Source organism: Saimiri boliviensis, chromosome 2, assembly GCF_048565385.1.
Source record: "Saimiri boliviensis isolate mSaiBol1 chromosome 2, mSaiBol1.pri, whole genome shotgun sequence".
NCBI lineage: Eukaryota > Metazoa > Chordata > Mammalia > Primates > Cebidae > Saimiri > Saimiri boliviensis.
The window spans coordinates 71,141,883-71,168,067 of record NC_133450.1 but is presented as its reverse complement, the minus strand read 5'-3'; the positions used below and the strand labels follow the sequence as shown (position 1 = coordinate 71,168,067).

Here is a 26,185-nt window from a genome sequence, read left to right as displayed (position 1 = left end):
GACAACTAGGGACTTCTTCATATGGCGGCCTGCTGCTGTAGGTCTCAGGGTATGAAGAAGGTGAAATACACAGTAGCTGCCATTCCCAGAGAGAAGGGAAGGAGGAGGGGGCCAAGCTCACATGGCCAGGCCCTTCCCAAACCCACCAATCAGAAAACTTGCTTGAGCTTCGTCAGGCCAACCAGGGATGGTGCAAGAAGACAGGAGGTTTTGTTGGTTGGTTGGTTGGTTGGTTGGTTGGTTGGTTGGTTTCTGAGACAGAGTCTCACTCCTGCTGCCCAGGCTGGAGTGCGGTAGCATGATCTAGGCTCACTGGAACCTTGGCCTCCTGAGTTCAAACAATTCTCTTGCCTCGGCCTCCCAAGTAGCTGAGATTACAGGCTAGAACCACCACACACAGCTATTTTTTTGTACCTTTAGTAGAGACAGGGTTTTGCTGTGTTGGCCAGGCTGGTCTTGAACTCCTGACCTCAAGTGATCTTCCCGTTCAGCCAAACTACTGGGATTGCAGGTGTGAGCCACTGTGCCCAACCATTTTAGGAAGAATGTTATTCAGGTTCTTGTGGGAAGGTCACAAACATTAGGCTTGAAAAGGGGGACATAACCACAGGTGCAATCGAGATTTTAAAAATTATAAGAGAGACTTATGGACAACGTCATGCCAATTAATTTGAAGATTTAGCTTAAAGGGCTCATTTCTTGCCCCCAGACTCCTGCTAACTGCCTTCCCACAGTCCAAGACAGTTTTCAACCAAAGTCCACCAAACAGTCAAAGGCTAAGCCCAGAGACAGAGCAAGATGGCGGGATGGAAATCTCCCCCGAAAGGACAACAAGAAGTCTCTACATAGAAGAAACAGCTTCGTAAGAACCAAGAATCAGGTGAGCCCCCATAGTACCTATTTTAACTTCTTCTTTTTTTTTTTTTTTGAGACAGAGTTTCGCTCTTGTTACCCAGGCTGGAGTGCAATGGCGCGATCTCGGCTCACCGCAACCTCCGCCTCCTGGGTTCAGGCAATTCTCCTGCCTCAGCCTCCTGAGTAGCTGGGATTACAGGCGCACGCCACCATGCCCAGCTAATTTTTTGTATTTTTAGTAGAGACGGGGTTTCACCATGTTGACCAGGATGGTCTCGATCTCTCGACCTCGTGATCCACCCGCCTCGGCCTCCCAAAGTGCTGGGATTACAGGCTTGAGCCACTGCGCCCGGCAACTTCTTTTTTTTTTTTTTTTTTTTTGAGACGGAGCTTCGCTCTTGTTACCCAGGCTGGAGTGCAATGGCGCGATCTCGGCTCACTGCAACCTCCGCCTCCTGGGTTCAGGCAATTCTCTTGCCTCAGCCTCCTGAGTAGCTGGGATTACAGGCACGCGCCACCATGCCCAGCTAATTTTTTGTATTTTTAGTAGAGACGGGGTTTCACCATGTTGACCAGGATGGTCTCGATCTCTCGACCTCGTGATCCACCCACCTCGGCCTCCCAAAGTGTTGGGATTACAGGCTTGAGCCACCGCGCCCGGCCCTATTTTAACTTCTTATCGCTGAAAGAGGCACTCAAGAACCAGAAAAAACAGTTTGCAATTGCCGAAGCCACCTGCCCCCACCAGCAAGAGAGCATCTCTGAGCACTGCTGGAGGGAGAACAGAGCAACTGAGAGGCACTGAACTCAGTGCTGTCCTGTTAGAGCAGGAAGGAAAACTAGGCCAAGCACAGCAGAGGCCAGCCTGGCCCAAGGAGGGAGCATTTAAACCAGCCCTGTCAGAGCGGGGTCTCCGGTACCAGCAGTCAGAGCTCAAGGGCCTCCAAGCAAACTTGAAAGACAACCCAGGCCCTAAGGACTGCAAGGCTTAGGCGAGTTCCAGTGCTGAGCGAGGCCCAGAGACGGTGGACTGGGGAGGCCACGCAACATACCGAGACACCAGTGGGGGCAGCTAAGGGAGAGCTAGCACCAACTCACTTCTAACCCCAGGCTGCACAGCTCGCAGCTCCAAGAGACCCCTTCCTTCTGCTCGAGGAGCAGAGAGGACAGAGTGGGGAGGACTTTGTCTTGCATCTAGGACACCAGCTCAGTCACAGCAGGAAAGGGCACTGGTGGGCAGCGAGGCCTCATTCTAGGCCCTAGCTTGCAGGTGACATTTCTAGACACACCTGGGCCAGAAGGGAACCTACTGCCTGGAAGGAAAGGTCCTAGTCCTGGCTGCATTCATCACCTGCTCACTGAAGAGCCCTTGGGCCCTGAATAACCAGCAGTGATACCCACGTACTATGTTGAGGGCCTTGGATGAGCCTTGCTGGCTTCGGGTGAGATTCAGCACTTACCCAGCTGTGCTGACGATGGGACAAAACTCCTTCTGCTTGAGAAAAGCAGAGGGAACAGTAAAGGGGACTTTGTCTTGTGCCTTAGGTGCCAGCATGGCCAAAGTGGGGTAGAGCACCAAGCGGGCTCTTGGGGTTCCTGCCATGACCTGACTCTTGAATGGCATTTCTGGACCTACCCTGGGCCAGAGGGGAGCCCACTTCCCTGAAGGGTGAGTTCCATCTGAAGGGTGAGTCCCAGGCCAGACAGCAGCCAAACCGGCTTACTTAAGAGACCTGGGGCCCTAAGGGAATATCAGTGCTAGTCTATCAGTACTCCCTGTGGCCTGGGATAGCTACTGGGTGAGGCTTCTCTGCCTTTGGAAAGAAGAGGGAAGACTGGGAAGGACTGTGTCTTGTGGTTTCAGTGCTAGCTCAGCTGCAATACAATAGAACACCAGGGAGACTTCTAAGGTTTATCACTCTAGTTCCTGACTCCTAGATGGCACTTCTGGACCCACCTGGGGCCTGAGGGACTTTGCCACCCTGAAGGGAAGGACACAGGCCAGGGTGGCTATGCCACCTGCTGACTGTAGAACCCTGGATCCCTGAGTGAACACAGGCAGTAACCAGGGAGCGGTTACAGCAGGCCTTGGATGATAGCCAGTGCTGTGCTGGCTTCAGGTCTGACCCAATATAGTCACAGTAGTGGTGGCTACAGGGGTGCCTGTATCATTCTACCCGCCTACCCCCCCAGCTTCAGGTCGCTTAGAACAGATAGAGAGAGAGAGAGAAAGAGAGAGAGAGAGACTTGGTATGTTTGGGAGAATGTAAGGGAAGAGAACGAGAATCTGCCTGTTAATCCAGAGAATTCTTCCAGATATAGTCTAAGACTATCAAGGCGATTCCTCTATGAGTCTGCAGGAACTGCAGCGTTACTGGCTTGGGGTGCCCCCTAAAGCAGATACAACAGAGATCATAGTACCCAAGTCCTTTCAAGTATCTGGAATGGCTTCCCAAGAGGGACAGGTACAAACAAGCCCAGACAGTAAAGTCTACAATAAATACCTAACTCTTCAACGCCCAGACACCGAAGAACATCTGATAGCATCAGTACCATCCAGGAAAGCATGACCTCACCAAATGAACTAAATAAGGCACTGGGGACCAATCCTGGCAAAACAGAGATATGAGACCTTTCAGAAAGAGAATCCAAATCAGCTGTGTTGAGGAAACTCAAAGAAAATCAAGATAACACAGAGAAACAATTCAGAATTCCATCAGATCAATTTATTTTATTATTATTATTATTTTGAGACGAAGTCTGCTCTGTCACCCAGGTTGGAGTGGAGTGGCACGATCTCAGCTCACTGCAACCTCCGCCTCCTGGGTTCAAGCGATTTTCCTGCCTCAGCCTCCCAAGTAGCTGGGATTACGGGCATATGCCACCATGCTTGGCTAATTTTTGTATTTTTTAGCAGAGAGGGGGTTTCACCATGTTAGTTAGGCTGGTCTCAAACTCCTGACCTTGTGATCTGCCTGCCTCAGCCTCCCAAAGTGCTAGGATTACAGGCGTGAGCCACCACACTCAGCCCCATCAGATGAGTTTAACAAAGAGATTGATATAATTTTTAAAAATCAAGCAGAAACTCCAGAGCTGAAAAATGCAATTGCCATATTGAAGGATGAATCAAAGTCCTTTAATAGCAAAATTGATCAAAGTAGAAAGAGTGAGCTTGAAAATTCCCTATTAAAAAATATAGTCTTGTTCTCTATGCAGTATCTAGAAAACAAACAAACAAAAAAATAAAACAAAAGAATGTATACTCAGAGGAGACAAAAGAAAGGAAAAACAATGAAATATGTCTACAAGATCTAGAAAATCGCCTCAAAAGGGCCTCTGAGAGTTATTGGCCTTAAAGAGGAAGTTGAGTAAGAGATAGGTGTACGGAGTTTATTCAAAAGGATAATAGCAGAGAACTTCTCAAATCTAGAGAGAGATATCAATATCCAAGTACAAGAAGTTCACAGAACACTAAGCGGATTTGACTGAACAACATGATATGGGGTCTGTGTTCCTGCCCATATCTCAGTGTCGAATTATAATCCCCAGTGTTGGAAGAGGGGCCTTGTGGGAGGTGATTGGCTCATGGGGCTGGATTTACCCCTTGCTGTTCTTGTAATAGTGAGTGAGTTCTCATGAGATCTGGTTGCTTATAAAAATGTGTAGCAATGACAATTAGCTAGGCATGGTGGCTCACGCCTGTAATCCCAGCACTTTGAGAGGTTGAGGGAGTGGATCACCTGACGTCAGGGGTTTGAAACCATGCTGGCCAACATGGTGAGACCCCCATCTCCAAAAAAAAAGTGTGTAAGAGCTGCCCCTTCACTCTCTCTTCCTCCTTCTCGGGTCATGTATGATGTGTCTGCTTCCCCTTTGTCTTCTGTTATGATTGTTTTCCTGAGGCCTCCCCCACCATGCTTCCTGCAAAACCCATGGAACTGTGAGTCAATTAAACCAATTTTTTTTTTTTTTTGAGACAGAGGTTTGCTCTTGTTGCTGAGACTGCAGCACAAGGGCGTGATCTCAGCTTACCACAACCTCTGTCTCCTGGGTTCAAGCAGTTCTTTTGCCTCTGCTTCCCAACTAGCTGGATTACAGGCATGTGCCACCACACCTGGCTAATTTTGTATTTTTAGTAGAGACAGGGCTTCTCCATGTTGGTCAGGCTGGTCTCAAACCTCCAACCTCAGGTGATCTGCCTACCTTGGCCTCCCAAAGTGCTAAGATTACAGGGGTAAGCCACCATACCTGGCCTAAATGTCTTTTCCTTATAAATTACCTAGTCTCAGGTCATTCTTTATGGGAGTGGAAGAATGGACTAATATATGAGACAACCTATAGGCATATAATAATCAAACTCACAAAGATAAAGAATACAAAAAAGGATCAAAAAGCCAGCAAGAGAAAAAAAAGAAATAACGTATAATGGAGCGCTAATACAACTAGCAGCAGATTTTTCAGTGAAAAACCTTACAGTCCAGGGGAGAGTGGCATGATATATTGAAAAGTGCTGAAGGAAAAAAAACCTTTCCCCTAGAATAGTGTATCTGTTGAAAATCTCCTTCAAGTATGGAGAAGAAATACTTTTCCAGTCAAACAAAACTGAAAAATTTCATCAATCACCAGACCTGTCCTATAAGAAACGCTAAAGGGAGTACCTCAGTGAGAAAGAAAAAGACATTAATGAACAATAAATAATCAACGATAAATAATATAAAACACACTGGTAATAGGAAGTACACAGAAAAACACAAAATATTAAACACTTTAACTATGGTGTGTAAACTATCTTATCCTAAGAAGGAAGACTATAAACAATGAACCAATCAAAAATAATGACTACAACAACTTTTTATGATACAGTACAATAAGATATAAATAGAAACATCAAAAAGTTAAAACATTGGGGGATAGAAGAAAGGCATAGAGTTGTTTTTTTTTTTTTGAGACGGAGTTTTGCTCTTGTTACCCAGGCTGGAGTGCAATGGTGCAATCTCGGCTCACCGCAACCTCTGCCTCCTGGGTTCAGGCAATTCTCCTGCCTCAGCCTCCTGAGTAGCTGGGATTACAGGCATGTGCCACCATGCCCAGCTAATTTTTTGTATTTTTTTTTTAGTAGAGACGGGGTTTCACCATGTTGACCAGGACGGTCTCGATCTCTTGACCTCGTGATCCCAAAGTGCTGGGATCCCAAAGTGCCTTGGCCTCCCAAAGTGCTGGGATTACAGGCGTGAGCCACTGCGCCCGGCCTGGCATAGAGTTTTTATTCATTTTCTTTCTGCTTGTTTCTTTATGCAAATTGGGTTAAGCTGTTATCAGGCTAAAACAATGGGTTCTAAGATAGTATTTGCAAGCCTCATGGTAAAAAACCTCAAACTAAAAAACCTACAATGGATACACAAAAAATAAAAAGTTGAAAACTAAATCATATTACCAGAGAAAATCACCATCCCTAGAGCAAGATGGGAAGGAAAGAAAGAAGGAAGATAAGACAATAAAACAATCAGGAAACAAATAACAAAATGGCAGGAATAAGTCCTTACTTATCAATAATAACATTGAATGTAAGTGGACTAAATTCTCTAATCAAAAGACATAGACTAGCTGAATTGATGAAAAACAAAAACGAAAACAAAAATAAAAACAAGACCCATTGATCTGTTGTCTACAGAAAACACACTTTACCTGTAAAGGCACACACAAACTGAAAATAAATGGATTGAAAAGATATTCCATGCCAATGGAAACCAAAAAAGAACAGGAGTTGCTATACTTATATCAGACAAAATAGTTTTCAAGACAAAAACTATGGCCAGGGATGGTGGCTCACGCTTGTAATCCCAGCACTTTGGGAGGCTGAGGCAGGTGGATCACCTGAGGTCAGGAGTTCAAGACCATTCTGGTCAAGATGGTGAAACCTCGTCTCTACTAAAAGTACAAAAATTATCCATGTGCAGTGGTGAGCTCCTGTAGTCCCAGCTACGGCAGAGGCTGAGGCAGGAGAATCACTTGAACCCGAGAGGTGGAGGTTGCAATGAGCTGCCGGGATCATGCCACTGCACTCCAGCCTGGGTGACAGAGTGAGACTCCATCTCAAAACAAAAACAAAAACAAAAACAAAAACAAAAACAAAACCCACAAAGGAAAAGGATAAGCCCAATTTCACGCAAGTTCCAGAGAAGAGAAAATACTGCTCCCCAGACTGGATGCAGCAGGCTCATGCTTATAAGCCCGGCACTTTGGGAGGCTGAGGTGGATGAATCACCTGAGGTCAGGAGTTTGAGATCAGCCTGGCCAACATGTTGAAACTCCATCTCTATTAAAAAAAATTACAAAAAAATGAGCTGGGTGTGGTGCTGCATGTCTGTAGTCCCAGCTACTCAGGAGGCTGAGGCAGGAGAATTGCTTGAACCAGGAGGTGGAGGTTGAAGTGAGCCCAAATTGTGCCACTGCACTCCAGCCCGGACAACAGAGTGAGACTCCGTCTCAAATTAAAAAAAAAAAAAAAAAAAAAATACTGCTCCCAATGAATTATATGATGACAGTAGAGCCAGGACACTAAAACTAGAAAAATACAGTTTAAGAAAGGAAGATTACAGGCCAATCTCACCTCTAAACTGGAATAAAATTGGAAAGATCTCACAGACAACATTATTAAAGCAAATCGAGAAACATGTTTAAAAAAAAAATCCGTCATGATCAGAAGATATAAACATCAAAGACAAGTGGAATAATTATCTATTACAACAAATTAAATGAATTGTCACTGGGGTGTGGTAGATTTTTTTCCCCCAGGGATCACACACAGTGCTCACTGACCACTTAATGAATTGACTTAAGTGACTTTTACACAGATAGGCAATTCTGACTTATTAAAAATACAAATGAAAGTCAAAATAATTTTATTTTATTTATTTTTTATTTTTTTGAGATGGAGTCTCATTCTGTCGCCAGGCTGGAGTGCAGTGGTGCGATCTCAGCTCACTGCAACCTCCACCTCCCGGGTTCAAGTGATTCTCCTGCCTCAGCCTCCTGAGTAGCTGGGACTACAGGCATGTGCCACCATGCCCAGCTAACTTCTGTATTTTTAGTAGAGACAGGGTTTCACAATGTTGGCCAGGATGGTCTTGATCTGTTGACCTCATGATCCGCCCACCTTGGCCTCCCAAAGTGCTGGAATTACAGGCATGAGACACTGCACCCAGCCCAATACTTCTATTTTTAAATACAGTATTTTAACATATTCTACATAATCAAGGCTGGGTGTGGTAGCTCACACCTGTAACCCTATAACTTTGGGAGGCTGAGGCAGGTGGATCACCTGAGGTCAGGAGTTCACAACTAGCCTGGCCAACATGGTGAAACCCTGTCTCTACTAAAAATACAAAGTTTAGCTGAGGGTGGTGGTGTGCACCTATAATCTTAGTTACTTGGGAGGCTGAGGCAGAAGAATCACTTGAACTTGGGAGGTGGAGGTTGTAGTGAGCTGAGATCATGCCACTGCATATCAACCTGGGCAACAGAGCAAGATTCCATCTCAGAAAAAAAAAAAAAAATCAGTGGGACTTATTAAAAGATGAAATCAGCCAGGCATGGTGGCTCACGCCTGTAATCCCAGCCCTTTGGGAGGCTGAAGCGGGTGGATCACGAGGTCAGAAGTTCAAGGCCAGCCTGGCCAACATGGTGAAACCCCGTCTCTACTAAAAATACAAAAATTAGCCAGGCACAGTGGCAGGAGCCTGTAATCCCAGCCACTCAAGGAGGCTGAGGCAGGAAAATTGCTTGAACCCAGGCAGCAGAGGTTGCAGTGAGCCAAGATCATGCCACTGCACTCCAGCCTGGGCGATAGAGACTCCATCTCAATAAAATAAAATAAAATATGAAAGCAAGTTTGGTATCAGGCAATTCAGGACTATTTTGGCAACTTATATAATTATTAGGGACTCCTCTTTGCCTCAAAATATTGAATAGAAGTTCACCTTTTGTGTACGTAGTCTTGTATATGAATGTGCTGGCTGAGGATGTGATAACAGTAGACAAACACTTGACAACCAGACTCTGGAGTGCATAGACTGTGTCTGCTTTATCGATAGCTGTGAAGACAGCTCCTCATCAGAGTGCCTGGTCCATAATTGGATTTAACTGGACATTTGTTAAATGAATGTGTTAAATATTTCCAAAGGTCTATCTCCCAGATGAAAATATTAGCATCACTGATCAAAAAGGATCATTGGGATGACCAAATTGGCTGAATCAATCTTATTAATGGTGTAGAAAAGAGTGATTAAGAAAGTTGGGGGTAAAAAGAATAGATTTTTACAACGAAATTTTGGTTTTATTATTTAAATGACAGGTTTAATGTTCTGTAATAAAAGATGTAAAGATAATCATATTTCTCATGTTATTGACTTGAATCAGCTTTATATGTGTGAGCATACATTTTCAACCTGCAAATTAAACATAAATGATCAGGAAATCACAGGTTCCAATAAAGTAATATATTTATGGAATTTAGAACTGGAATAGGCCAGGCGTGGTGGCTCACGCCTGTAACCTCAGCATTTTGGGAGGCCGAGGCGGGAGGATCACGAGGTCAAGAGATCAAGACCATCCTGGCCATCACGGTGAAACCCCGTCTCTACTAAAAATATTTTTAAAAATTAGCTGGGCGTGGTGGCGTGCGCCTGTAGTCCCAACTACTTGGGAGGCTGAGGCGGAAGAATTGCTTGAACCCAGGAGGCGGAGGTTGTAGTGAGCCAATATTGTGCCACTGCACTCCAGCCTGGCGCCTGGCGACAGAATGAGACTGTCTCAAAAAAAAAAAAAAAGAACTGGAATAAATTTAGACCATCTAATCTAGTCCTTTTACTTATTTTAACCCCAAAAGTTTAATAACTTGGCTAAGGTAATAAGTTAACGGACAGAAAAAGGTTTAGAATTCCTCATTTTTTGTTGTTTCTTCAAATGTTTTACACTCACAGTGCTTGGATTGGTCAAGCGCTTTTTTACAGTGGGACAGAAGTTCCTGTTGTAATGTCATCTGCGACCACTAGGTGTCATCTTATAACTATTATTGCAGTTCACTTAGCGCCGGTCTTCCACTAACGGGAAAAATGTAACGGCACTGTCAGAAGGGGCTTTGGGGTTTTCTACAAGTTAAATGAGGATGATAGTAGCACCTGCCTCACAGAATTTTGAGAACTGTATATGAGACTCTTGAAGATGGCATGAGGTAACCATGAGTAAAACACTGAGAACTGTGCTGAGTACACAGCAGTGAGCCCTCCACCCCGCGCCTGCCCGCCCCCCACCCCGCCCCTCCGTGGCACTCCCGGCTGTGCGCTCCGCCTGGAGCCCGCAGGAAGTGGACGAGCACCCGCAGCGCCCCCTGCATGTCACTGGCACGCGGCGGCGGTGGACGAGCCGGGTACAGTACCGACGCCCACCCAGGTGAAGCACAGACCCACCAGAATTTCGTAGGATGCTCTTGATTCAGGGAATCTCTACACCTTGGTCTTGACAGGCCCGGATGCTCCCTGCAGGAAAGATCCCAAATATAGGAATGGCAGCGTTTCCTGGGGGTCAACATGAAGGGCAATGATATCCGCGGTGGCACAGCCCTCTCCGATTATGCAGGCTCCGGGCCTCCCAAGGACACAGGCCACTGAAGTGTGACGAGCCCATCCTCAGTGGTGTCCTTCCGTAAAAAGGACACCCGGGGCCCCGGTGGCCGGCACGTGTTACCTGGCCAAGTGGGACAATCTGGGAAGCAGGGGGCAGCTGGGAGACCTGGACCGTCCAGGAGGCCGTGTTCTCCAGTTCAGTGCTGCGTGTACAATAGATTTCTCCTCTTCCCGCCCTCCTCTTTGGAGAGGCAAGACTTGAGCGGTCAGATGGTGGCTTAGGGTGACTTTTCCTGCTGCCTGGCCTTTATCATTCTAGTCAGTCACTTTGGTTTATGTTTTGACCAAATCTGAACTTCATTTTGGGGGATATTTTGGTATTGTGATGGGGTCATCAAATTTTTTTTTTTTTTTTTTTGAGGATAATTTTTTTTTTTATTGCATTTTAGGTTTTGGGGTACATGTGATGAACATGCAAGATTGTTGCAAAGGTACACACATGGCAGTGTGGTTTGCTGCCTTCCGTCCCCTCACCTGTATCTGTCACTTCTCCCCATGCTATCTCTTCCCACCTCCCCACCCCCCGCCCCTCCCCCATTTCCCCCCAACGGACCCCAGTGTGTAGTGCTCCCCTCCCTGTGTCCATGTGTTCTCATTGTTCAACACCCGCCTATGAGTGAGAATATACGGTGTTTGATTTTCTGCTCTTGTGTCAGTTTGCTGAGAATGATGGTTTCCAGGTTCATCCATGTCCCTACAAAGGACGCGAACTCATCGTTTTTGATGGCTGCGTAATATTCCATGGTGTATATGTACCACATTTTCCCAATCCAGTCTATCATTGTTGGGCATTTGGGTTGGTTCCAGGTCTTTGCTATTGTAAACAGTGCTGCAATGAACATTCGTGTGCACGTGTCCTTGTAGTAGAATGATTTATAATCCTCTGGATATATACCCAGTAATGAGATTGCTGGGTCAAATGGGATTTCTATTTTTAGGTCATTGAGGAATCACCACACTGTCTTCCACAATGGTTGAATTAATTTACATTCCCACCAACAGTGTAAGAGTGTTCCTATTTCTCCACATCCTCTCCAGCATCTGTTGTTTCCCGATTTTTTAATGATCGCCATTCTAACTGGTGTGAGATGGTATCTCAATGTGGTTTTGATTTGCATTTCTCTGATGACCAGTGATGATGAGCATTTTTTCATATGTTTGTTGGCCTCCTGTATGTCTTCTTTTGTAAAGTATCTGTTCATATCCTTTGCCCATTTTTGAATGGGCTTGCTTGTTTTTCTCTTGTAGATCTGCTTTAGTTCTTTGTAAATTCTGGATATCAGCCCCTTGTCAGATGGGTAGGCTGCAAAAATTTTTTCCCATTCTGTTGGTTGCCGATTCACTCTACTGACTGTTTCTTTTGCCGTGCAGAAGCTGTGGAGTTTGATTAGGTCCCATTTGTCTATTTTGGCTTTTGTTGCCCTTGCTTTTGGCGTTTTGGTCATGAAGTCCTTGCCTACACCTATGTCCTGAATGGTTTTGCCTAGATTTTCTTCTAAGGTTTTTATGGTGTTAGGTCTGATGTTTAAGTCTTTAATCCATCTGGAGTTAATTTTGATGTGAGGTGTCAGGAAGGGGTCCTGTTTCTGCTTTCTGCACATGGCTAGTCAGTTTTCCCAACACCATTTATTAAACAGGGAGTCCTTTCCCCATTGCTTGTTTTTGTCAGGTTTGTCGAAGATCAGATGGTTGTGGGTATGTTGTATTTCCTCTGAGGCCTCTGTTCTGTTCCATTGGTCTATATCTCTGTTTTGGTACCAGTACCATGCTGTTTTGATTACTGTAGCCTTGTAGTATAGTTTGAAGTCCGGTAGTGTGATGCCTCCTGCTTTGTTCTTTTTGCTTAGAATTGACTTGGCTATGCTGGCTCTCTTTTGGTTCCATATGAAGTTTAAGGTGTTTTTCTCCAGTTCTGTGAAGAAGGTCTTTGGTAGCTTGATGGGAATAGCGTTGAATCTGTAAATTACTTTGGGCAGTATGGCCATTTTCACGATGTTGATTCTTCCTAACCATGAACATGGAATGTTTCTCCATCTGTTTGTATCCTCTCTTATTTCGTTGAGCAATGGCTTGTAGTTCTCCTTGAAGAGGTCCTTTACATTCCTTGTTAGTCGTATTCCTAGGTACTTTATTCTCTTTGTAGCAATTGTGAATGGCAGTTCGTTATCAAATTGTTAATAAGAAAATAGCAACCCAGAGTTTAAAGAAGAAAAAATTAGGCAGAAATAGACCCATGTCTAAAGTAATAGAGCAAAGCATCAAAGAATCTTTAAGAGAGGTTAAAAAAGAGAAACGAAAAGAAACAAAAGGATTGGTTGCCTCTGCCTTTGTGATACGACCAGAATTGCAGGCAGCATGTTTTTGTGGTGCTGTCACTAGACAGCCTGAGGCTGGTACTGAGGCTCAGCCCCAACATGGGCCTCTCAGATGCCTTAACAGGTGTTAGTATCTCAGGCTGGTCCCTTTAAAGAGCAATCCTGTAAAAAGGCGAAGGCAGAGTGGCTTTACTGTTGTTGGGACATGACCCTCTAGATGGGCAGCAAGGCTGGCTGTCAGCTTATCAGGTATCTCTACGTCCGTGTCTGTTCAACTGACTGTTCTTCATGGGGGTAAGAAAAGCTGGTCTGGAGTTGCTGAATTTTGTGTTAATTCTGCTGTTTGCTTATAGTCTAATAAAACAAAAACCCTGAATGAAAAATAATAAATAAAAAACAACTAGGCTGGGTGCGGTGGCTCAAGCCTGTAATCCCAGCACTTTGGGAGGCCGAGGCAGGTGGATCACGAGGTCAAGTGATCGAGACCATCCTGGTGAACATGGTGAAACCCCGTCTCTACCAAAAATACAAAACATTAGCTGGGCATGGTGGTGCGTGCCTGTAATCCCAGCTACTCAGGAGGCTGAGGCAGGAGAATTGCCTAAACCCAGGAGGTGGAGGTTGTGGTGAGCCGAGATCACGCCATTGCACTCCAGCCTGGGTAACAAGAGAGAAACACCGTCTCAAAAAAAAAAAAAAAAAAAAAAAAAAAAAGGCCAGGCGCGGTGGCTCAAGCCTGCTGTAATCCCAGCACTTCGGGAGGCCGAGGCGGATGGATCACGAGGTCAAGAGATCGAGACCATCCTGGTCAACATGGTGAAACCCTGTCTCTACTAAAAATACAAAAAAATTAGCTGGGCATGGTGGCGCATGCCTGTAATCTCAGCTACTCAGGAGGTTGAGGCAGGAGAATTGCCTGAACCCAGGAGGCGAAGGTTGCGGTGAGCCGAGATCGCGCCATTGCACTCCAGCCTGGGTAACAAGAGCAAAACTCCGTCTCAAAAAAACAAAAAACAAAAACCAAAAAACAACGCTTACTCATTGCCAGGGCATTCCCATCATCTTTTCTGATGAAAGGCAAGATAAATAAAATAATTTTATAATGGCTATGTCAAAATGATGAATTTTGCTGGGAAAAAAAGCTAATAAGCTCTTAATACTGTTTACATCAACTTCTCAGCTACGGGAATGTCTTAATGACCAAGGCTATGTCAAGATAAATTCTATTGAATGATGGGATTTTGGATTTCAAAGAAAAAAAAGCAAACCGCACAGGCTTTGGTGGCTGACGGCTCTAAATCTCAGCTCCACACCAGGAAATGCAATGAGGACAGCAATGTGCATAGATAATAGTCTTGTTATAAGGAGTGGCTCCGACGAAGATGAGGCCGAGGCCGAGGCCAAAGTGTGCTCAGGACAGTGCTCAGTAAATCCTAGTTATGTGACTCTGGAAGCTCCCATCTCTTTATTCGTAAGATGAAGTTAATAGGCACTTTCAGAGTTGTTTTAAGAAACAAATGGGGGCCGGGCACAATGATTCACGCCTGCAATCCCAGCAGTTTGGGATGCTGAGGTGGGTGGATCACCTGAAGTCAGGAGTTCGAGACGAGCCTGGCCAACATGGTGAAACCCTGTCTCTACTAAAAATAAAAAAATTAGCTGGGCATGATGGCTCGCCCCTGTAATCCCAGCTACTGGGGAGACTGAGGCAGGAGAATCACTTGAACCCAGAAGGCAGAGGTTGCAGTTAGCCGAGATTATGTTATTGCACTCCAGCCTGGGCAACAAGAGCAAAACTCCATCTCACAAAAAAAATAAAATAAAAAAAAAAAAAAACAGAAACAAACCGGAAAGATGGAAAGATTCTGGGAACGGGGAAAATGTGGTTCCCCTGCTCCCCATTCCAGCTCTGGGTTATTTGCCTTTTCTGGGCCAGACAGCTTTTCAGACACACAGACCCCTTTGCAGGTGAGGGCCCAAGCTCGGCTGCGTGGTGATGGAAGGTATTCAACCCAGTGTGCTGGACCAGAACCTGGGCCAGGACCCCTAAGGACAGGGTGTCCTGGGGTGAGTCTAAAGCTCAGACATCTGTGGGTGTAAGACCCGGGAAACTAAGCAAAGAGATGTTCAAGGACTTCAGATGATGTCCATGTTCCATTATGACAGACTTACCTTTTTTCCAAATTTGAGAACCATTTTTTCAGCATTTATGTGGTCCAGAAAATTAGGATGAGGCTTTCTTCTTCGATAATCTTCTTCAGTGAATGGAACCTCAGAATCCTCCTATTATAAGAAAGAAAGAAAAGGTACAGACATGGTGAGTTAGAGATATGTGTGACTTCTTTTTTTTTTTTTTTTTTTTTTGAGACGGAGTTTTGCTCTTGTTACCCAGGCTGGAGTGCAATGGCGCGATCTTGGCTCACCGCAACGTCCATCTCCTGGGTTCAAGCAATTCTCCTGCCTCAGCCTCCCGAGTAGCTGGGACTATAGGCATGCACCACCACGCCCAGCTAATTTTTGTATTTTTAGTAGAGACGGGGTTTCACCATGTTGACCAGGATGGTCTCGATCACTTGACCTCGTGATCCACACGTCTCGGCCTCCCAAAGTGCTGGGATTATAGGCGTGAGCTGCCGCGCCCGGCCTGATATGTGTGACTTCTAAGGCTAAAGCTGTGTTCTTTTAAGCTCAAACAAAGCTTACAACTACTGCTTATTTTATGTTCTTATTTTTGAGACAGGGTCTCGCTGTGTTGCCCAGACTGGTCTTGAACTCTTGGGCTCAAGCGATCCTCCTGCCTTGGCCTCCCAAAGTGCTGGGATTATAGTCATGAACCACTGAGTCTGGCCATACCGCTTATTTTATTTAATTTATTTTTGAGGATGGAGTCTTGCTCTGTCACCCAGGCTGGAGTGCAGTGGCGCAATCTTGGCTCACTGCAACCTTCACCTCCCAGGTTCAAGTGATTCTCCTGCCTCAACCTCCCGAGCAGCTGGGATTACAGGTGCCTGCCACCATACCTGGCTACTATTTATATTTTTAGTAGAGATGGGGTTTTGCCATGTTGGCCAGGCTGGTATCAAACTCCCGACCTCAGGTGATCTGCCCGCCTTGGCCTCCCAAAGTGTTGGAATTACAGGCGTGAGCCACTGCACCCAACCATACCACTTATTTGAATAGTAATTTACTCTTCCTAAAAATGCTGTAGGAGATAAATTCTATAATTTAAATTTAATCTAAACAAAATTAAAAACTAAAAGTCTTCTTTTGCAGAGGTGGTAACAGGTTGCCACTGAGATTCCATAAAGGTATTAATATTAAATATAGTTTCTTTTTTTTTTTTTTTTTTGTAGAAACAGGGCCTTGCTCTCTTGACCAGGCTGGAGTACAGTGTCCTGATCATATCTTACTGCAGCCTTGAAATCCTGGGTTCCAGTGATCCTCCTGCCTTAGCCTCTCTAGTAGCTGGGACTATAGGCACACACCACTGTGCCCAGCTAATTTATTTTCTTTTTTGTAGAAACAGAGCCTCAGATTGTTACCCAGGCTGGTATCTACATCCTGGCTTTAAGCAACCCTTCCGACTTGCCCTTGCAAAATGGTAGGATTGCAGGTATGAGCCACTTCTCCACAGCCTGTAGTTTTATTTTATTTTTTAAACCTAAATTGTTTTTTCTTTTTTCTCTTTGCCACACTGTCCCTCCCCGGCATAAATAATATGTGAAAAAAAAAAAAACATTCCACATGCAGGTTGCTGGCTCAGGCTTTAAAAACTGGTTTCATTAGCTAAGATTAACTATCTCCTGGGAATGAGGAATGAAAAATATTTCTTGACAGTTCACTGACCTGTACCTCATATTCAGTCTCTCCACAACCCCCCATCCTGTGAAGTCCCATAGAGGGATGCAACCAAAATAACTACATTAGAACCTACTGGAATCAAAAGAAACAATGGAGAGCCATGCAACAGTGTGATTTGGCAAAAATCCATCTAAATTCAGAGATCCTTGTTGGAGCAGAGTTTTAAAAATATAGTGTTCAATATGGAACCTTTCAATCACAACACATTGGTCTAAGTTAAATAACCAATCCAAGGCATTTGAGCCAAGAGCTTACAAGGAAACAATCGAAGAGGTCAAAGAAACACACAATAAAAACCCTACTTAGGCCAGGTGCGGTGGTTCACACCTGTAATCCCAGGACTTTGGGAGACTGAGGTGGGTGGATCACTTGAGGCCAAGAGTTTGAGACCAGCCTGGCCAACATGGTGAAACCCTGTCTCTACTAAAAATACAAAAATTCGCTGGGCTTGGTGGCAAGTACCTATAATCCTAGCTACTCGGGAGGCTGAGGCAGGAGAATCGCTTGAACCTGGGAGGTGGAGGTTGCAGTGAGTTGAGATTGTGCAACTGCATTCCAGCCTGGTGACGGAGTGAGAATCCTTCTAAAACAAACAAACAAACAAAAACAAAACAAAACAAAACAAAAAAACAAAAGTTAACTCCTACTGAGGTAGGAGCACAACTGCTCCTGAGAAAATGACTGGAGCCCAGCTGGGAATTGCTAGGACTGTGGTAGGTGACAGCGAGATTATCAGGGTTTCTGGAACATGCTGAGGAGTTTAGATTCATTCCAATGGCAACAGAAGGCTATGGAAGGGTTTTAAGCATTTTTTTTTTTTTTTTTTTTTGATAAGATCTCACTCTGTTGGCCAGGGTGGAGTGCAGTAGCACAATCACAGCTCACCGTAGTCTCAACCTCCAGGGAACAGCTATCTTTCTACAGCAGGCTCCTGAGTAGCTGGGACTACAGGTGCTTGCCACCATGCCAGGCTAATTAAAAAAAATTTTTTTTTAGAGGTAGGGTCTCATCGTGATGCCCAGACTGGTCTCAAACAATCCTCCCGCCTTGGCCTCCCAAAGTGCTGGAATTACAGGCTTGAGCTACTAAACACAGTTGGGTTTTAACCTTTTAAAGGAGGACAGCAACATGATCTGAATTATATTTAATATTTTGATACATATTTTAATATATCATCACGTACATATTTGAAGTATATATAATATTGCAATACATGTATTTCTTTCTTTTAGCCACCTGGCTTGCTTTTGATTGGTACATGTATTTTTAACTCGATATGTCACCCTTGTACCAATTCTGGAGGTACATGTGATATTTTCACATTTTTTAAATTGATATATCATGGTTGTGAATTACATTTCAGCAAGACGGCTGAGGCTGGGTGGCGGAGGATGGATTGGAGGCGCAAAGGCAGGCCCCAGCTGCACAACCACCTGAGTAGTCCAAGTAGCTGAAGGCTGAGGCTGAATTTGAATTTCAGCTCAATTTGAATTTCAGATAAACAAATGACTAATTTTTTAGTCACAGGGTACAGGCATGCTAAAAAATTATCTACTGTCTATCTGAAATTCATATTTAATGGGGTGTCCTTTATATTCACTTGCCAGCTCGAGTCTGGAAACAGTGCAGCCAGCTTTGCCTTCAGGATGAACTGAGTCCTGGTCCCTCTGCAGCCCTGGCTCACATGGTATGGTGGGCCAGCTCACCTAACCCCCCTCCTGCTCCCTGTGACTGGCCCAACACCCCTCTTCTGGATTGGCCCCACCCTTAGTCCTCAGCTGCCAGGGAAATGGTCACATTCCATGAGGTGAACCACAAGAGAAGCACAGGTTTGACGGCCAGTCTCTTCCCTGACATTTTGAGAATGTGACTGATAGAAAAGGAAGATCAATCTCTCTCTGGCCAGTGGCTCTGTAGCCCATAAATTCCAACCAGATGTGGCTGCAGGTTCCGGGCTGTCATTCCTCGATTCCTGGTTGGGACATAGATCCATTTGTGTGTTATGCACCTTTGCGACTAGTTGCCGGGCTGTGTTCCCTTTAGTCCTTAAGTTTCACTTGTTACAAAACAAATACAGTGTATTTTGAACTCAAACCTTTAACACGGGTTTTAGTTCCTCCCAACTGCTTGCATCGTTTGCCTTTCCAGCAAAGGGTGAGCGGCTGACCTTTCCTTTGGCAGGCATTACAGTTGTCCTCCTTTCATTGTTACGTGATATATCTATGGCTGTCAGTGTTTCTAGAAACAGCCTGTCTTACTACTATCTTGTTATAATTACTAAGCTCATTTAGAGGCTTTTTCTTTCTAGGAGGTAAAGAACACAATCTACAGAGAAAAAAATATAAGAAATTAAATATAATTTCTTTTTTTTTTTTTTTTGTAGAAACAGGGCCTTGCTCTTTTGCCCAGGCTGGAGTGCAGTGTCCTGATCATAGCTTACTGCAGCCTTGAAATCCTGGGTTCCAGTGATCCTCCTGCCTTTCTAGGAGGTAAAGAACTCTGCAGAAGAGAGCTGGGGGGATAAGTGCTCTATCTCATTCTTCTCAATTCCCCCATTCTCTCACCGGTGTGCCCCATTGGCCAAACCCAATTGGGAGCAGAGGACAATGTTGCTTGCTGATCTAGACCACAAGTTCAGAGCAGGGTAGAGAAGAGCAGAGAGTGGCCCTGGAGGGGCAGATGGAAAACACTCAGCAGGCAGAATCACTTTCCCAGCGCTCGCCTTCCCACAGCGTGGCTGGTGGGGGCCCTCTTTGTCCTCTCAGGCCTGCCCAGGACATCTCTGAAAAGATCTTGGCTCTCTAGCATCAACAATAGGTTCCAGCCTATCCCAATTTTCACTGGCCCAAGACACGGAATCGGCTACCTCCCACAGAGTCCTGGAGTTATTTCTGCCAGAAAACATTCTTAGAAAATACAATTTGTGCCCGGCGTGGTGGCTCACGTCTGTAATCCCAGCACTTTGGGAGGCCGAGGCGGGTGGATCACAAGGTCAAGAGATTGAGACCATCCTGGTCAACATGGTGAAACCCCGTTTCTACTAAAAATACAAAACATTAGCTGGGCATGGTGGCGCGTGCCTGTAATCCCAGCTACTCAGGAGGCTGAGGCAGGAGAATTGCCTGAACCCAGGAGGCGGAGGTTGTGGTGAGCCGAGATGGTGCCGTTGCACTCCAGCCTGGGTAACAAGAGCGGAACTCCGTCTCAAAAAAAAAGAAAGAAAATACAATTTGTGTATTGGAAGTGCTCAGAAAGGCCGCTGTTGGGACATTTTTCATAGTGACAGAGCTTATCTTTCAAGGTCATCAGCTGACAATGATTTTTTTCCAACCTATTATGTTCATGACCCTTACTTTACTTAGAACTGGTTTCCTTGGCTGTTGAGACTTCCTGTGTGACTAGGGGTGGTGGCTGACGCCTATAATCCCAGAACTTTGGGAGGCTGAGGTGGGCAGATCACCTGAAGTGGGAGTTTGAGACCAGCCTGGACAACATGGTGAAACCCCACCTATACTCAAAATATTAGCCAGGAGTGGTGGCATGTGCCTGTAATCCCAGCTACTTAGGAGGCTGAGGCAGGAGAATCACTTGAATCTGGGAGGCAGAGGCTGCAGTGAGCCGAGATCATGCCACTGCACTTCGGCCAGAGTGACACAGCAATATTGTCCAAAAAAAAAAAGATACTGCAAGGCCAAGGGGGAGCTAAGAAAGTACCAGGAGTTAGGGCGAGGCGCCATGGCTCATGCCTGAAATCCCAGCACTTTGGGAGGCCAAGGCGGGTGGATCATCTGAGGTTAGGAGTTTAAGACCAACCTGACCAAGACGGTGAAACCCATCTCTACTAAAAACACAAAAATTAGCTGAGCGTGGTGGCAGGCGCCTGTAATCCCAGCTACTCGGGAGGCTGAGGCAGGAGAAGTGCTTCAACCTGGGAGGCGGAGGTTGCAGCGAGTTGGGATTGCGCCACTGCACTCCAGCCTGGGTGACAGAGCGAGACTTCATCTCAAAATAAAAACAAAAATGACAAAAAAAGAAAGTACCAGGAGTCCTTGCAGCTCACCTTCCGTCTACCTATCCCAAATCTATCTTACAGGGATTCCGATTTAGAGTCCAGCTAGAACTCTCCTTTCAAAAGCCACTCCTAGTAAGTCTGGCAGAGGAAACCCTTCTTTAGAGGTCTCTGTTTTATAGACTTCATCTCTAAAAACAAAACAAAACAAAAAAGACTTCCTGTGGCGATGACAAGGAAACAGAAGCAGAGAAAAGCAGAGGGGAAAGTGTGAGAGGATTTACCGAGTTCCTCCTGGCTCCTAGCCCTCGATGCCCAGTGGCATCTCCGACTGTGGATTTTGAAAGACATTGTTTATGTCTTTCTAACATATCCTCTTTCTGATTAAGAAAGCTGGATTCAGCCGTGCATGGTGGCTCACACTTGTAATCCCAGCACTTTGGGAGCCTGAGGCGAGTGGATCCCGAGGTCAGTGGATTACGAGGTCAGGAGTTCGAGACCAACCTGACCAACATGGTGAAACCCCATCTCTACTAAAAATACAAAAATTAGCTGGGTATGGTGGCGTGAACCTGTAATCCTGGCTACTCAGGAGGCTAAGACAGGAGAATCACCTGAACCAGGAGGCGGAGGTTGCAGTGAGCCCAGATTGCACCACTGCACTCCAGCCTGGGTGACAGAGTGAGACTCCATCTCAAAAAAAGCAAGCAAGCAAGCTGGATTCTGTTGCTTGCAAGCACCAGTGTTATTCAGCTCACACTGACTTCAAACGATGCCACATCTCCTTCTGCCATGCCCCCTTCAATTAGACTTGTTGGGAATAAACTTGTTTTGCATGATTGGTCTTGTTCTATCTGTATCCCCACTAACTTTCTCATCCTCCTGGATTATTTAGAAGCAAATCTCAAACACAAATATTATTTATTACTTCATTAATCCTACTGCAGGTAGATTTCTCAATTAAAAAATATCTAGCAGCATTTGGTCTTCTTTGAGGAATCCTCCATCGGTCCTACTATTTTTCCTTTGTTTTTGAGACAGGGTCTCACTCTGTCACCCAGGCTGGAGTGCAGTGGCAGCAATCTCTGCTCACTGCAACCTCTGCCTCTCAGGTTCAAGCAATTCTACCACCTCAGCCTCCTGAGTAGCTGGGACTATAGGTGTGAACCACCATACTCAGCTAATTTTTTTAATTTTTTGGTAGAGACAGGGTTTCATCATGTTGACCAGGCTGGTCTCAAACTTCTGACCTCAAGTGATCTGCCCACTTTGGCATCCCAAAGTGCTGGGATTATAGTCGTGAGCTACTATGCCAGGCTTAATTTTTCTTTAAAAATTAAAGTTTTGTGGCTGGGCGTGATGGCTCATGCCTGTAATCCCAGCACTTTTGGGAGGCCGAGGTGGGCAGATCATCTGAAGTTGGGAGTTCGAGACCAGCCTGACCAACATGGAGAAACCCCATCTCTACTAAAAATGCAAAAATTAGCCAGTGTGGTGGCACATGCCCGTAATCCCAGTTAGTTGGGAGGCTGAGGTAGGAGACTAGCTTGAACCTGGAGGTGGAGGTTGCAGTAAGCCGAGATCATGCTATTTGCACTCCAGCCTGGGCAACAAAAGCAAGACTCTTGTCTCAAAAAAAAAAAAAAAAAAGATTAAAGTTTTGCCTTTTAATCTTAGTTATGTAATCCACCAGGAATTGACTTTGTGTGTGACATGAGGTAGAGAAGTTTTGAAAATGATGAAAGTGTTCTGTATCCTGATTGCTGTGGTGGTTTCACAACTGTATGCATTTCTGGAAACTCAGGACTATAAAACAGTAAATTTATGTATTCATTTGAGGCAGGGTCTCACTTTGTCACCCGGGCTGGAGTGCAGTGGTGTGATCTCAGCTCACTGCAGCCTCGACCTCCACAGCTCAAGCATTCCTCCCACCTCAGCCTCCTGAGCAGCTGAAACTACAGGTGTGCCACCATGCCTGGTTAATTTTTGTATTTTTTGTAGACAGGAGGTTTTGCCTTGTTACCCAGGCTGGTCTTGAACTCCTGACCTCAAGCAATCCTCCCATCTCTGCCTCCCAAAGTGCTGGGATTATAGGCATGTACCACCACACCTGGCCGAGTACATTGATTATATCTTGATAAATCTGACTTTGAAAACCATGATTCGTCACTGGGGAAATGCAAACTAAAACCACAGTGAGAGGAGGAGGGCATGCCAAAAGGACACAGGAGCTAACACAGGAGCCATTGCCCCATGTTTTCTTTGGGGACCCTTCTCTTCTCCACTCTCAGTCCATGCAGTGTAGGGGGCTGATCATCCCTGGCTGTCTAAATGGGTATATGATCCCGGGTCTGGCCAGTCATGCCCCTGGCCACAGTGACTAGATCAAGGTTAGGCTCATGACTGAAGACTTGCCCAAACACACATTCCAGTCCTAGGATGGGACATGATCTACAGTCGGAAAAGGGAATTGAAGCTTGTCAGATGTCTGCCTGGGAGTTGCTGGGAGCCAGAAGGAGGGGCAGGCTTACTAGAGAGTGAAGTCTACTCAGAGTAGAAAAGAAACCATAAAAGAATGAGAGTGAGTTGGTGAGCCTTGAGGACATTGTTGAATCCTCTGCGTCCAGCCGTTCCTGAAGTCTGTATTGGACTTCTTCATTATTTTGCTTATCTTGGTTGGGACAGTCAGTCAGGATGCTAGCGCAGTGATCAGCCAGTCCATCAGTTCACAATTATTTTATAGTGGACACTTAGCTGGACACTCTGAAGGAAGGGATTGTAACAGGAATAAAATGACCATGGCCTGCTCCTTGAGGTGATGGCATCCAAAGTAGGTGAGAAAACTTTACAAGGAAAGAGCATGAAAGCTGTGGTCCCTGCCCTCAAGGGGTTCTCAGTCTACCAGGACTGAGGCAATTAAACAACTACGTACCATTTGATGCAATAAGTGTGATGAATACCTAAATATCTCCTTGTATAATATTCACTGACCACAACATGCACTTTTTCACATTATCATTTCTGAAATTAGAACATATCTGGAATCAATGGCTTATCATTGTGGTCAGCCAGGAAGCACTGGCAGTGTCGCTACGGGTGACTCAGCAACACTGTTGCTATTGTTATCACTTCAAGTTGAGTCAGGTACCACTCAAGTTGATTTCATTGCCTTTTGAAAGAGTACACTGTGATTCAGCACTGAAATGGAAAGGTAGTGCGTAGGCACACCGGCACGGGAACAGAGCAGCAAATGTCAATCTGACACTAGTCAAGAGAATAAGCAGTATTGGAATAATGTGGTTCATGTTCTCTTGCAACATAATAACCATGTACTTTATAGACAGGTACTACAAATAAATGACATGATTCAGGTTTTATATTGAGTTGTGCAGAAAAAGAATGTGGTGTGATTCAGAGATAGAGTCTGAATATGAGGAAGTTTTGGGAACACTATAATCACTACATTTTACATATATTTTCTATTTATTTATTTATTTATTTAGAGATGGAGTCTCATTCTGTCACCCAAGGCTGGAGTGCAGTGGCGCCATGTTGGCTCACTGCAACCTCTGCCTCCCAGTTTTCTAGTGATTCTCCTGCCTCATCCTCTCAAGTAGCTGGGATTACAGGCACCCAGCACCACATCTGGCTAATTTTTGTATTTTCAGTAGAGATGGGGTTTCGCCATGCTGGCCAGGCTGGTTTTGAACTCCTGACCGCAGGGGATCCCCCCACCTCAGCTTCCCAAAGTGCTGGGATTACATGCCTGAGCCACTGAGCCCAGCCTGTATTTTCTTTTTAATGTATGCACAAGAACGTTACGTGACGGCAATATGGGTCTAAGTAAGTCTAAAAGAGAGCTCTTTCAATATGTTTAAAATACAAAGTATAAGTGATAAATAAGCTTTGCTATAGTTTCATAGCAGCATATTTTTCTTTCTTAGAGGCATATAAAACGATGGAATCCCTTAGAATTGTATGTGCTTAGAGGCAACGAACTCTGTTGGGTGTTTTCTATGGAACAGGATTCAGGAGGGTGAGAATACACAACTCGCTGTAGGAAGCTCCCTCTGCACACAGATTACAAGGTGTTAAGGGTGAAATGTTACCTAAAGGAAAGCTAACACTCTACTTACGGGGTCCAGGGCTTTGGATTTTGCCCAGGTCAACACCGTGGACAGTAAAATAAATACCTTCCGCTTTTCAAAGTGGCTGACTTCTTCATTCAGTGCTGTGGGGCCAAAAAGCAGAGTGGTTATTCGGACCCGGGCACAACTTGCTTTTTTTGAAATCATGTGTACTATTAGTCACCAATAGGAGCCATTTAACACCAAGGCGCTGTTACCTCTGATGCTTCGTTGACCTGTTCCCATCACTGTTCTTCAAATTCCCCCTCCTTTCTCACCACCTGTATCCGAAATACGGATCCCCACAGGTTGTTCAGAACCAAGCATTTCCGCCTCATCAGTGCTCTCCACTGCAGCCCTTTCTCTCCACTATGCTCATCAGTTGCCTGATACTCTCCGAGCTCAACTCAAAATTGCGGTCCCTTCCTGGTTTCTGGCCTCTGACCATGTGCTTTTACTTTTTGGGAGGGCTGGTGAAAGTAAGGGTCATAGCTGACATGAATTAGAACAACTCATGGGCTTTGTTGAATTCCTCTCACTATGAGAGAGGTATTCTGTGTTACAGATGTGGAAACTGAGGCACAGTTTGCCCAGGATCATAGAGGGAAGCAATGGGGCACAGGGTCCAATCCAGGCTGTCTGGCTGCCAGACGCGTGCTGTCTCCACCATGCCACCTAGCCAGCTGCCCAGAAAAGAGAGCAGGCTGGGGATGGGACAGCAGAGGCCCTACATCATCAGAAGGTAAGGCCCTCTTAGGAGTTCCCATAAGGCAACCCTGTTTAGTGAAAGCCACTGTGGAAGGAAGTAATTTGGGGTGAGCTCACCCTTCCCACTCCACCCCTGGGGCTGTGGGCTGTAGTGGAGACAACTGATAAGGCAGAAATGTTTGGTTATCAACAACTTGTAGGGATCTGTATTTAGGATAGAGGTCAACAGAAAGATGAGCATTTTTTTTTTTTTTTGAGACGGAGTTTTGCTCTTGTTGCCCAGGCTGGAGTGCAATGGCACGATCTCGGCTCACCGCAACCTCCGCCTCCTGGGTTCAGGCAATTCTCCTGCCTCAGCCTCCTGAGTAGCTCGGATTACAGGCACGCGCCACCATGCCCAGCTAATTTTTTGTATTTTTTTAGTAGAGACGGGGTTTCACCATGTTGACCAGGATGGTCTCGATCTCTCGACCTCGTGATTCGCCCGCCTCAGCCTCCCAAAGTGCTAGGATTACAGGCTTGAGCCACTGCGCCCGGCCAAGATGAGCATTTAATTTCCAAAGGGTTTATTGCTTTGCAGAAAGGCTCTCTACACATTTAAGCATCAAATCTCCTTGAATGTATTTG

General features: G+C 45.4%; 1 protein-coding gene across 1 annotated transcript in view; it reads right to left on the bottom strand.

The window, feature by feature from the left end:
* AK7 (adenylate kinase 7) overlaps positions 1–26,185 on the bottom strand; it is a 95,824-nt gene that overhangs the window by 51,803 nt on the left and 17,836 nt on the right. The window contains exons 4-5 of the mRNA XM_039469040.2: positions 24,860–24,954; positions 15,026–15,136 (exon numbers count right to left, since the gene is read on the bottom strand). Coding sequence (XP_039324974.2) covers positions 15,026–15,136; positions 24,860–24,954 — 206 coding nt within the window. The remainder of the gene's footprint in view (positions 1–15,025; positions 15,137–24,859; positions 24,955–26,185) is intronic.